We start from the raw sequence: 13,426 nt of genomic DNA on the forward strand, positions 1-13,426 counted from the left end.
TGGGTCAGTGCCTTGGTAGTGAGATCACCTTAAAATTAATGGGATTTTTACTGGATTTCTTCCCCATCCTGGGCTAGGGAACTGACTTAGCTGTGTCAGGCTTGTGACTTCACATCTGTGACAACACTGTATAAATGATAGACTATATGATGACAAATTCCAGGTCTTTATCATTTATTATTCAAGTTTGGCTTCTTTTTATTCATTCAGGGTATATCTTTGAGTGCCACTGTGTGCCAGAACTGTTCTAGGTGCCCAAGTCACGGATGAGGGTGATGGATCTCTTTGGCCCATGTAGGTGTCGAGCATGAACAGCTGCCATCCAGGGGTCTGCCCAGTCTACACATATTTCCCAGCCTCCCTTGCAGCTAAGTTCGGGCCAATGAAATGTAAGTGGAAGTGTATGAGACTTCTAGAAAGATCCTTAAAGGAAGTAAACCCTTTCCCCTCTCTTTTATTTTCTGGAATTTGAGTGTGGTGGCTGGGACCCTGACAGCCTTTTTGTCACACATAAGGAGGGGTGTGGTCCTCTAGGGATGATAGGAAACTGGTTCCCTAATGATGGTAGAGCTGGTATCAGCTTTTGACTCTAAGTGTATGGGGGGAGCGAACTATCTTGTGTGTGCCATTGTTATTTTTGTGTTTCTATCACAAACAGCCAAAATAAACCCTGACTCAGCACGCAACCTAGGCCAGGACCAGCCAGCCGATGTGTTCATCTCACTCTTGCCTTCAGTGATTTGGGTTCTGCTAAGTGGGAGGCTTGTGGCAGCCAGCCTGCCTCAGGGAGCAGGAAGGGAAGTAGAATCTCACTGATACCTGCCACCCCCTTGCCCGGAACCAGTAGACTAGTTGCATGAACCTCTGAGTGTTGGATTTCACGCACCTCTGGCCAACGGAGTTGTTTACAATAAGCACAAAAAAATGTTTTTAATCAGAGAGGGACATTCTAAAAACAGTCCGTTCCGGTGACCCTTGGCGGTCCCAGGGAGAGGAAGTCTGCCTGTCACACTCCAGGAAGATAGACCCGAAAAGAGGGCTTGGTCGTCTGCCCCTGAGGTGTGAGAAGCCCCAGTCCCTTTGGCCCACAGATTCCCAGAGCCTCCGGGGCCCTGTGTTAATGCCAGGGCCCTGCTTTACGTGTTCACGCAAATGTCCACACAGCCCTGCGCTGCTCATGTTCCAGGTCGGTAGAGTCTTATGGTGTGAAATGGGAGCAGAGTCCCCACATGTACCGTTGGCCTAAACCAGGGTTTCCCACCTCAGCCCTGATGACACTGGAGCCAGTTGTGCTCTGTGGTGGGGGCAATCCTGGACACGAGGACATTTAGCAACACCCTGGCCTTCACCCCCCTAGATGTCAGGAATGTCCCCTCAGATGTGACATCTACAGATGTCTCCCCGGAGGGAGCCTCACTCACAAAGCTGCCCAGCTGCCTTGTGGCCTCAGCCAAAAACCAGCCAGGCGCTGGCCCGTGGTCAGCTCAGTAACAGCTGTCACCCTGGCCTTCACCTGCTCATCTGTGTGGGTGAAGGTGCCAGGAGTGTACCCCCAGGCCTGGCAGGCCCCGAGGACTTGCCAGAGCTAGCCCAGCTGAAGAGTCCAGAATGGGAGAAGAGACAATGTCCCTCATCCCACCCCAGACCCAGAGGCCTGGGGGAGGAACCTGTGGTGGGTGGGTTCTGCCACAGAAGAGCCTTATCTATGCCCCATGGGCCTGGCCGCCCTCCCCAAGCAAATGCCTGCCTGGCTTTGTTCTGGAAGCCAGCCAAGGGGACCTGAGCTTGCCTGGAGCTCTCCCCAATGAGAATAAGGTCCCTTTAGGGATGCTGCATGAACCCAAGCTTAGGGGCTGTGTCCACCCGTCCATTCCCCCCCACCACCCGTTTCCCCATCTCCCCAAGCTCCATCCCCCAGTTTCTCCAGGCAGCCCCAGGGACTGACCCAAAGGAGTGAGCAAGTGCAGGAAAAACATGGCCTGGTGAGTGGGTGGGTTCAGAGGGTTCAGGGAGGTGCCTGAGCTCACAGGAGCCGGGAGAGGCCCTGACCCTCCACATGCCTGGGCCCTGACTCACTGCCCAGTGCTGGCCTGATGCCTGGGACAGCCAGCGGGATAGCCTCGGGGCAGCCTCCAGCCCACGCCCCCACCCCTGCCTGTTCTCCCTCTTAGAGCTGCTCCATTGGCAGCCACCAGCTCTTTCCTGAATTCTGGAAGCTGGCCAGAGTCATGCTGACCACTAGGCCCAGCTCTGTTGAGGAAAGAGCAAGATTCATGTCTCCAGGACCAGGGAATGGAGACCCAGGTCACCAGACTGCAGAGCTGACTGCAACCCCACACTCCGCCTGTATTTCTAATCTTGCATCTCTTCAGGGCCGGCACAAGCCCAGCACTATCCCAAGCCGATGAGCAGTATCTATTATACAGACGGGGAAACTGAGGCATGGCAGGGTTTAGGCAGTTGCCCAAAGTCATAGGACAGTGATGCCCCTGGAGTCTGAACCCCAGCAGTGGGGCCCTAGGGTCCCTAGAGGAGCATTTTGGCTTTTCAGTTGAGACATTGCCTCTGAGGCAGCGGCTCCTTGTTCAAGGTCACGCAGAAGGAGACCAAGCAAGGACTAGAACTCATGCCTATACTTGGTCAAGCTCTAAAGGGTGACAAGCAGGTGGAGAGGTTCTAGATACTTAGGTCATTATTGGTTTGTGACTGGGGGTCAGATATCTGCACACCTGGCTGACCTGGCTGATAGGTAGTGTGTCTGGGTACAACAGTGAAGGGTGTATTGAGTCGAGGTAAGCCCCTCCCCCTGGACCTCTGACGAGTCCGGTGAGCGAGGCCAAGGAGAGGCCGGGAGGACTGGTCCTGGGGCATCAACACAACAGTCCTTGGGTTTTCAGAGACTCTCCATATGTGGCCTGCACCGGCCTCCCTCACGGTGGCCCCAAGACCCCCAGGTGGCCTCCCTGACTGACTCAGAAGTGTGGACTGCGCATCTGACCTGCCAGCCCTCCTTCGGGCCGTGACACCTGGGGTCAAGCAGGTGCTATGTGCCCGGCTCTTGTTTTCTTACAGGTGAAGAAACTGAGGCACAGAGAGGCCAAGCCGTTTGTATAAGGGTTCGCAGCTGATGAGTGGCAGAGCTGGGATTCAAACTGGATCCTGAGCTTGTGCACTTGACCCTGACCTGAATGAGGTCATTTCAGTTAGTGACAAATGCTGTTGCTGTTGAGAGCAGGCTTTGTAGGAGGCCTAGGGAGATGTCATGTGAGCCCAGACCTGAAGTCCCAGAAGAGAGAAGTGTCCAAGCTGTGGAGCGAACAAGTGGAAAGGCAGGTTCGGGGACCGAGCCCTAAGGCCGTGGGGCTTGATCACTCTGGGCCTGTGGTCCAGTGAGACATGGAGGATTTTTATATTTCAGGGGGCCCAGAGTTGGGTCAAAGGCCCTGGTAAAAGGGAGCTGGTGCTGGCCTCTCGATAGGTCATGGGGCAGAAGCCCAGTCTGACTAGGGAGGCCGGCGTCACTGTGAACCCCCAAGCTCCCCACCTCCATCCCAGGCAGTGTGGGAGAGGAGGGCTGGGGAGGGCTAGAACCCCTCCACCGAGGGCAGGAAGCCTCACTGAAACCCGAGCTGCCAGGAGGGGAGGCTGGACAGGACCCAGGAGTCCTGAGGGCTATGCCACCCTGACTCGCCCCACCCGGCTGCCCCGGGTAGTTGGGAGGGTGATGTGACCTGTGCTCTCACATAACCCTCAGCCTCTCTCACCCCTTCGCCATCATGGGAATTCACTTCCGGGGGGAGGGGAAGAGGTGTGAGCATGGACACCCCCCCACCCCAGTGGGGAAGGGCCTGCCGGCCGGGCCAGGGAAAAACAGCTCCCTCACTTCCCCTGCCTCCCCCTTCCCTCCCAAGGACCTGGGCCCAGCCCCGCAGGCTCCAGCCTGACTCACCGCAGGCAGCTGTGGTTTGGGATGCCAGGGCTGGGGGCGGGTGGCAGCAGAGGACAAGAGATGGAGCATCAGGCTTGGGGGAGCAGCTTCTTCCGCCAACCACCCCATCCTGCCAGAGATGTTGAAATGGTACCCTGTCCTCAGGGCTGGCAGCTCCCATGCTCCAAGCTGCCCCCTGCCCCCTGGCCCTGTGGGACCAGCACTGTGGGGCAGGCACTGAGCACACAGACCAGGGAGCTGGCCACACGTCTGGGGCTGCATCTTACCTGGGTGACATCCACGCCTTTCACTAAGGGACATCATTCTGAGCCCAGAGAACCACAGCCAGAGAGGATCACCTCCATGGTGACCCTCCCAGACTGGCAATAGAGAAAGGCAAGGGGGCGGGCATCCTTCCCACATGTAAAGTGGGTGCTGGTCTTGGTCCCGTCTTCAAGAGGCCATTGTGAGTAGATGAGTTAATCCTGTTGACATATTTATCCTTATTTGTCACAAAGCTCTAACTCTCGCCCGCCTGTGCCATAGTCAACGCCATGGTGGGGGCGGGGGGAGGGAGAGAACGAAGGATTGAAGTGACTACTCCTTTAGCAGGAAACCACCCAGGCCAGATTCCAGAAACTTCCGTCAACCGTGGCCTCTCCCATACATTCAATCCGGTCTCCTCTCCCCTCTCAGAGCCCTCCAGCCTCTTCCTGGCCCCTCCTATGTGCAAACCATTCAAGTTCATTTGTCCTGTTTGCCACACGGCTGAGCTTGCCATCAGTCAATCAACCAATTATCGACCTCCCGCGTGCAGCCCTGGCTGCTTCCTGTAGGGCCTTTTCAGCTTGCGCCCCCAGAGGCATTTTGGAACCTTCCCAAGACAAAAGGCGGAAGGAAGCAAGTGCCACCCTGTGGACGCGGGAAAGATAACACAAAAAATCCCCACAGCTCCTGGCCTTCACCTCTAACCACAGCCCCCACTCTCACAAGGCAGGGGCAGGTGGGCTTTCATGCATCACCCCTTTTTCAGTTGGGGAACCTGAAGCTCCGATGAGCCCAAGGTCACCAGCTCGACCCAGGTGGCCTGGCTGGTCTGTGCTCTTTCCCGTTCCACTGCCCGACACTCCGGGCGCCTGCTCCTGGGCCCCCTCTGCCCTCTCTCGCTTCGCCCTAGATGCCCTGGACGGCAGGAAGCCCCACTCCCCAGGTCCTGCTGGCTTCGGCCAGTGCAGGGCACCGGTGCACGTGAGGCCAGGGAGCGGGTGGGGGCTGGGGGCTTTCTCCCCTCGGCCATGGGCAGCGTTGCCTCAAGGCTCCCACAGCCCCTGGCCTATGTCCACGAACGCCACACCCTCTGCTGTGGCTCATTTCAAGTTGCATCCTTGTCCTCTATTTGGTCTTCTTAAAACATAATTATCGATAATCAGCGTTATTTTTAATTGTGGTCCAATACACATAACATTTACCCTCTTAACCATTTTTAAGTGTACAGCTCAGTGGCACTGAGCACTCAAGTCGTTGTGCCACCATGTCCACCACCCGTCTCCAGAACTTTCTCATCCTCCCAAACTGAAACTCTATCTTCAGTTTAAACACTGACTCCCCAGCCCCAGGCCCCCACCATCTACTTTCTGTCTCTATGAATCTGACGCCTCTAGGGACCTCATAAGTGGAATCACACAGTATTTGTTCTTTTGTGACTGGTTTATTTCACTGAGCGAGGTTCATCCACACTAACATGTGTCAGAATGTTCTTACTTTTTAAGACTGAATATTATTCCTTTGTGTGAATACACCACATTTTCTTTGTCCATTGGTCCATTGAGGACACTTGGGTCACTTCCACCTCTTGGCTATTGTGAATAACGCTGCTGAGAACACTGGGGTACGAAAGATGCAGGACCGAGCGGATCCCCCAGTGGGCCTGCCCTGAGAGAGGGGCTCTGAGCACAAGAGAGAATTCAAACGCACGCCAAAGCTAGAGTCCAAAGGAGAGTTTATTAGAGAAGAGGTGACGTGCCACAGAGCGTGGTCTCCTCTCAGAGGCAGAGAGTGAGAGAGTCTGAGAGAGACTCAGGGACAGATAGACAGGACACAGCAAGAGACAGTGAGACAGACACTGAGAGGGACCCTGAGTGTTCGAGTGTTTGAGGAATTCAATTTATAGATCATTCTTTAGTTTTAAAGTTTAAAGCAGGGGTCCCCAACCCCTGGGCCGTGGACCAGTACCAGTTCGTGGCCTGTTAGGAACCAGGCTGCACAGCAGGAGGTGAGGAGCAGATGAGCGAGTAAAGCTTCATCTGCATTTGCAGCCGCTCCCCAGCGCCAGCATCAAGGCCCCAGCTCCACCTCAGACCATCAGGCATTAGATTCTCATAGGAGCACCGGTCACTGGTGCCAAAAAATCTGGGGACCGCTAATTTAAAGACTTTGTTTACCCATTTTCCTTTGATATGGACGTACAGTGAGAAAGGATAAGAGTATGTAGCGTGATACTTGAAACTAATTTAAATAAATAATTTTTTTTTTTTAAAGAGCATATAGCATGAAAAGGTAAGAATATGTGCAGCATGAAAGGCCTGCTGGCAATTCCCAGCCTTTAATCCGTAGGTCCCCCGTGTGTTTAGCCACGGAGAATGAATGATTTTATTTTGTGTGGGGAACCACTTAACGCCCCTGTTTTTCCTGTTTTCCCTTCAGGGTGCGGGGAAATGGTTGTCAGCAGTCCCAGCAGAAATCGTCCTTCTTCTACAGGTGTCCTCAGAGTCTGGCTATTGGGCTGGTCAGCATATTGTAGTCTCTGGTTACAGCTTGATTTAACGAGTTAGTTCTCTTGCCTCCTCCCTACATGACGAACATCTGTTTGAGTCCCTGCTTTCTATTCTTTTGGGGGTGTATGTACCTAGAGGTAGAATAGCCAATTCACATGGTAGTTCTATTTTTAATTTTCCAAGGAACCACCATCCTGTTCACAGCACCTGCAGCATTTCACATTCTCACCTACAGCGCACAAGGACTCCGATTTCTCCACATCCTTGCCAACACCTGTTATTTTCTTTCCGGTTTGTTTTTTTGTTAGTCATCCTAATGGATATGAGGTGGCATCCATGGTTTGCCCCATTTGCCTTTTACTCCTAGGTCTCTGTATTAAGTTCTTTCTGTCCAGTGACCTACTGGGGGCTCTGAGTGTACCCGGTTGATAGGCCAGGACTCTGTGGTTTGACTGTCATGTTTAAGGGCAAGGATCTGAAATGCCCACAGGGGTAGGCCCAGGTAAAGCTGGAGTGCAGGAGAGAATGGGGGGCCAGGGTCATGAGGTGGACCACACATAGCAGGCATCCAAGATTTGCCAGAACTTAAAATGTTTTGGATTTGTATTGTGAAATCTCTCTATTATTTGTATCTTAGCAATGAATATAATAGTCACATTTTTCTCCTTCATCTTATCCTGTAAGGGGACCTCACACCAAGCACTCCAAGGGCCTAAAGGTTTGAATGAAAACAACCTTCAGAAATGTCACACGTTTGATGGAGCCTTGTGTGTGTCTGGTGGGGGCGTCTCGGCCCCATCATTGTTCCCCCAGATCTTCACATGGCCGGTTCTTAGTCTTCTGGACTCATTTCAAATGTCAACCCGTCAGAGAATCCTTCCCTGGCTCTTCCCTGACAAATATTTGTCGTGTTACCCTGTTTAACACTCTTCTAAAACGTAGTAATTGTATCTGTTTCCCCTTTTAAACTGTCGGGTCCTTGAAGGCACAGATGTTTGTTCACTTTGTTGTCTTATTCACAGCAGCGTCCCACACACACCTAGAATAGGACCTGGCACAAAACAGGTGCCCAATAAATGTGTGTTGAATGAATGGACGAGCAAGACATTTAGCAAAATCTCAACTCCAGGAAGCGCCCAGCAGAGCTGCTGCCCAGCTGAGCCCAATATCACCCCCGAGCCAGCAGCCTGTCCTGAGCTCTGGGGAGATGTTCTTTCTTCCTGCTGGTCCAGCCCTTTAACAGATGGAGGAAATGAGGAAACAGAAGGCGAAAGGATGTCAGGTTCAGCCAAATGGTTCGTTTAAGAAATTTAATCAGTCACAGTAAGACAGGCTATAAAAACATTCTATACAGTGGTTTCAAAACTAAACCCGTCCCCTCAAAGCAGCCCATGTAGATGACACAGACGGCTCTCCCGAGGCGCACCATGCAGAAGCCGGGCGAGCCATCTGCACAGGAAGGCGAGGCATCTCGGAGACCGTCGCCCCGATGTAGACTCCCAGGGGTCACTGAACAAATGTAGCGCCCGCGGCTTTCAAAAATAAATACATCTTTTTTTTTTCATATCTATGAGTGATAAATGTTTCAACAAATATACAAAGTGCAAACATAACAAAATGGCCCACTCTCCCATACAGGGTTTAATTACAGGCTTCACAAAAAGAAACACCGTTCCCAGTTTCCGACAGGGTGGGGTGCTGTTTCGTGGCTGTAGTGCACAAGTGACAGGGAAGCCACGGGAGGTTCCCCCACTGCCTCCAGTTGTAAATGAGACGTGTGTGACCATTTTGGAAAGCATTCTCGTTGCACAAACCCCATACGATGACCGTGCTAGCGGACGTCTTACAGGCTGAAATGCCAGGCACGTTTTATATGGACACCCACCCGTGACGGCTGTCTTGTCGGGGAAATTAATGGCTCAGGGCATCTGCATAGAAGTGGAAACTAGCCAGATAGCCAGGATCTTAGCTTTGAAGTGCTGTGAGAAGCGGCAGCTCGTCCCCGGGGCCGCCTGCTGCCTGGAAGCCCACCCCACCCAGAAGGGAAAGCAACGCAAAATAACAGAGGTCAGAGGTCAGCTTTACAGTGTACAAGCCCGAACAGGACAAGTGCCGGGCACCTGGAAGTGGCTGGGGGTGGTGTCCAGATAGCCAACCCCAGGCCGAAGGACACTAGAAGAGGTCGGAGGCCACTTATATTCACGTACAAGGTATCCCAGGATGTCAGGCACTTGATAAATATTAAGGGCAATGGGTGGCCCAGGCTTTCCCTGGGGAACGCAAAGTTTTGGTGAATGAATGAGGCTCGGATGGCCACTCCTGGTGTGCTGGATTCAGCCATGTCAATACCAACAACCAGGGACCCTCCAGCTTAAGGGGAGGGCACATACCCAGCTTAGAAAACACTAATTTGGTCCTGATCTAGGGGCACGAAAGCTTACTCTGGCGTCCAGCGAGGCTTGCGAGGCAGAGGTGAACGCTCTCACTCCTGAGTTTAGGGGCTCAGCCGTTGCCTGGGCCCCGTGGGTAACACCTGCTCTCCTGCATTCAAAGCCACTTGCATCTTTCAGTCGGTGTCCGTCAGTCAGTCCCTCAGGTGAGGAGCCAGTTGAGGAGAAAAGGTCAAGAAAAAAATCCCATTCCACATGTGCCATCGCCTGCCTCCCAGACTAATAAATATATAAAACAGAGGTCTGGCAGACAGGCCCATGGCTGCCAGCATTGAGGGGCAGCTGCCAGCAGTGCTTCTGGCCACTTCTTTCTCTGAATGGAACAGGAGGGCGTGGAGGTCTCCAGAAGGGCTTTGGGCAGGTCAAGGGTCTTAGGAGAAAGTGTTTTTCCTACACTTGACAGGCAGCAGGTTCTGGGGAGGGACAGCACTCAAGGCAGCGGCTCATGCCACGTCATCCTCCAGGCTGACCATCTGTCTCTGTCAACGAAACGATAAACGCCGGAAATAATCAGTCCAACATCCAGTAAACATGGCCAGAGGCCACCTGCTCCTCATCTCCGGCCTGGACCAGCATAGTCACCTCCACCCTGGTCTGGCTCCTGACCTCGGCGCCCGTCTGTTTTCCCCCACGGCCACCAGAGGGCGCCGATGAGCACCCGAGTCAGGCCATGTCTCTCCTCTTCCCAGAGCCCTCCATGGCTCCCATCTCAGAGAGCAAAGCCTAAGTCCTTCCCATGGCCCACAAGGTCCTGCCCCAACTGCCCGGCCCCTCCCTGCCTTGTCTCCTCCCTCTTCCTTTCACTTTCTCAGCTTCTGCCACACTGGCCACCTCCAGTGTTCAAACCCACCAGGCAAAGTCCAGCCTCAGGGCCTTTGCACAGGCTGTGCCCGCTGCACACCGCACACCCCCTGCTCAGGGAGAACTGCCCAAATCACCGGCTCTAAAATCGCCTCCCCTCCCTCCCAGCCCCCACTGGCTTTCCTCGGCTCCGGCACCTATGACGCATGTTCTCTCCTTACTCGCCCTCCCTGTTCCCCACCAGGAGGACGGTCTGGAGGATCTTACACCTGCTGGGGGCGGGGGGGTGGCAGGCCGGCGACAGGCAGGGTACTCACCGAGGGGTAGGTGTAGCCGTCCTGGCTGCGGCAGATGTGGACCTCGTCCTCCGTGGTCTTCTGGTACACGGGGTTGTCAAAGTTGATGCTGTTGACTCTCTTCAGCCTCCAGTTCTTCCAGAGGAGAAAGGTCCCGAAGCCCAAGAGGGCGAGCAGCACTGCGGGGACAGGCGACAGGCGTCACTCCCTGCCCGGCCCGCGCCCCGAGGGAGGAATAGCTGCCTTCAACTCCTGGCCTTTTCACTTGTGAATGGTTTTGTTCTGATTTAGAACAATACTGTCCATTATTTTTTTTAAAAATGTATTTATAAGTACAATAAACCTCTTGTTTGAAAGCCACTGCGACTGCCCAGTTGTCGATTCTCCCCGGTTTCTTCCGGGGTTATCCACGCATGGGGCTTCCACTTTAGACATGGCATTGTTCTCAGCCACATGGGACCACAGCTCACTCTCGTCTAATGCGGGTGGGGCTGGATGGCTCTTTGCATCATGTGTGGTGGACCTCAGTGTGCCACATCCTGTCCTCTCCCCACCCCTCCCCCCCTGGGCACAGCCAAGGGCTCACCCAGCCCAGGTTTGTAAGAGTCTGGCCTCTGCTCAGAGTGCGGGAGAAACTCAGGCTTTGCTTGGAAGACACAGGGCAGGTTCCGCCCTCGGCAGCCACCAGGTAGGTGAGGGGCCCACCTGCCACGTTTGTCAACCTACAGTCGGACAACTGTTGGGCATGGAGATGCAGGTGTCTGTGAGCAGGTTGGGTACTGATGGGACACCTCGAAAGGATTTCCTCAGAAAAGGAACGAGGGGTGCGATGCCAATGGAGCTGTGACTGACAGGGATGAAGGAGGGAGAGCAGAGCTCTATAAACTCGCCCCTGCAAGAGAACCATTCACTTCGCTTCCTCCAGGTGTGTCAGTGAGGCCTTCCCTGCAGCACCTGCCACTGCACCCTGGGGACCACGGCTCCATCTCCTCATCTGACACATCGGCTAACTCACTTTGCTCACTGTCAGCTCCCAGGGGGCAGGGTGTGTTTCTTTCACAGCTGTGTCCCCTTCACGGCTGTGTCCCCAGAGCCTGGGGACACAGTAGGCTCCCAATTAGATTTGTTAATTGAATGAAGCTAGAAAGGGGAGGGTGAAGGACATAAGGTGGGGACGCCCCAGTTCCTAGGAGAAAAGGTGGCTGGGCAGGGAGGTCAGTGAACTACGGGAAGACCTGCCGGCGGGCTTACCAATGGGCAGGATGATGTACAGCGCGCTCATCATGCTCGTCTTCGCGTCTGCTTTGTTAGCAAGGTTGCCCAGGGCTGCGTGGGAGAAGAGAAACGGAGGCTCGGATTCTCAGTCAGGGCCATGGAAACACAGCAGGTGCATGATGACCAAAGAACACCTGACGCTTCTCATTACCCTTAAAAATTCAGAGGAACTTGGAGCATCTCCCAGGTTACAGGGGCATCACGCTGGCTTGAGCCTGGACCTTATGCATCGGCAACTGGGATTATGGGACCCGGGTGGTTTTAAGAGGGTCCTTTAGCCCAGCAGCAAGAGGCACTTGAGAGAGGGCCACTGGCCTCCAAGACGCAAACCTGTAGTGACATGCCCAATGGTCACTGGTGGTGTTTTCAACCTGGTTCTGCATTTGACGGCAGTGAACCTATTCTGGATGGGGAGGGGCCACCTTCTGACCCCCAATGCTGACGAACTCCAGAGCTTGGATTAGGCTGCACCAAACCCCAGAGTCCTGTGTCAAATGTGCTCAGCTAATCGAAATTATTGGCGGGGAGGGAGGACCACATTACATAACTACGCATGCGCACTGGGGCAAGACACCGTGAGGGCTGCACGGGAAGAAAAGTTTAAAGGTCTCTACACAGGCAAGTCGGAGGGGAAGACGGGACCCATGTACACCGGGAGAGCCGTGCTGAACATCACCAGTCATATTCAAATCCACCTGGGTTTTAATTCTATCAGCTGTTGGATGTGTGTACGAAGTCTGTACCCAGTATTACATTTGCGCATATTTAAGAAACTTTGTAACAACAATAAGTTTAGAGCAGTAGTGGGGTCCTTGAGAAGTTTTTCCCTTAAAAGAGCTCCTTTGCCAAATTCCAGAAGCCCGTCTGTGAAATGGTTTTTCAAGTAGTGGCTCCCACAAGAGAGAAGGATTCCAGGTTTCCAGGCTTCCCACAGCCACGGCAGTTTCTGATTAATCTCATTTATGGTTAACAAAGGCTTCAGCTACTCTAAGGGAAAAAAAAGTCTGAAACTTGCTGATGTGACATTTCTGTTCTGGCCAGGGAAGTCCTTGAGCTCCATTTCCGGCAGCGCCCGCGCGCGCGCGCGAGCACCCACACCCAAGCCGGGCGCCCTCTGGTGGAAAAAAATGTGCATGGCGGGTATTGGGTCAATTCACTGAGAGCCCAGCTCTGACCGCCTACAAGGAGGTCATGACCTTGAGGCCGGGCTAGGCAGCACTCGCCCAGGCACAAACTTAAAGGGGCCCCTCAAAACTCAGTAATCCAGTAGTATTTTAATGCATTATTTTTAAAAAATCAAAATTAATTCTAAAAACCCCATGATGAACAAAATATCTAGATTTTTAGGAAGTCTGGATCTGATGCTATTCTCACATGAACCTGCCTCACTAGGACCCTGGCTCTGATCAAACTTTATTTACAAGACAAAGTGGTCAGGCCTTGTATGTAACTTGTTTTTTTTAAAATACAAGATAAAAATATTTGAGTCCTGGGTTTGTTGGTAACCGCTTAGATACTGCCTCACCTTACACCTAAAAACAGGGCAGTGAATGGGCCTGGATAACATTTCAGACTCCTGGGCCCCCAAACCTGGCAGACTCTGGGATCAGCAGACGCCACGCGCTCAGGCATTCACATGATCCCCACTATTACCAGGAGGTGGATGGGCACTGTCACTGGCCTGGTTTTATAGGTAGGGAAACAGGCTTCAGAGATGCACACACCATGCCAGAGACAGCCAGCGAAGGAGCCCAAACTAAGTCTACTCTCTAGCTCTTCAACAAGGTGCTCTGGCCTCTGAAGGAGCCCATCTAGATGCTCATCTCAGTGAGCTGGGGGCCAGGGCGGTCCCAGCCTTTACCTTGGTGGGACGTGGCCACTGTCTTGGCCGTGGGGAGCTCA

The 13,426-nt window shown here is 53.5% G+C and overlaps 1 protein-coding gene and 1 long non-coding RNA gene across 2 annotated transcripts in view; both read right to left on the reverse strand.

Moving 5' to 3' along the window:
* Positions 1–603: 603 nt before the first annotated feature.
* On the reverse strand, positions 604–4,931 carry LOC107196498. The gene is made up of 3 exons (XR_001517889.2): positions 4,216–4,931; positions 3,950–4,058; positions 604–3,306 (listed from the first exon to the last, which is right to left on the reverse strand). It is a non-coding gene; the product is annotated as an uncharacterized LOC107196498 (long non-coding RNA).
* A 3,049-nt stretch (positions 4,932–7,980) lies between these two features.
* The window catches only part of LDLR (low density lipoprotein receptor), a 28,560-nt gene continuing 23,114 nt past the window's right edge, over positions 7,981–13,426 (reverse strand). Inside the window, 3 exon segments of the mRNA XM_006905854.3 lie at positions 7,981–9,631; positions 10,271–10,428; positions 11,501–11,575. Coding sequence (XP_006905916.1) covers positions 9,596–9,631; positions 10,271–10,428; positions 11,501–11,575 — 269 coding nt within the window. The 3' untranslated portion in view covers positions 7,981–9,595.

This window comes from Pteropus alecto, unplaced genomic scaffold (genome assembly GCF_000325575.1).
Source record: "Pteropus alecto unplaced genomic scaffold, ASM32557v1 scaffold761, whole genome shotgun sequence".
Lineage (NCBI taxonomy): Eukaryota > Metazoa > Chordata > Mammalia > Chiroptera > Pteropodidae > Pteropus > Pteropus alecto.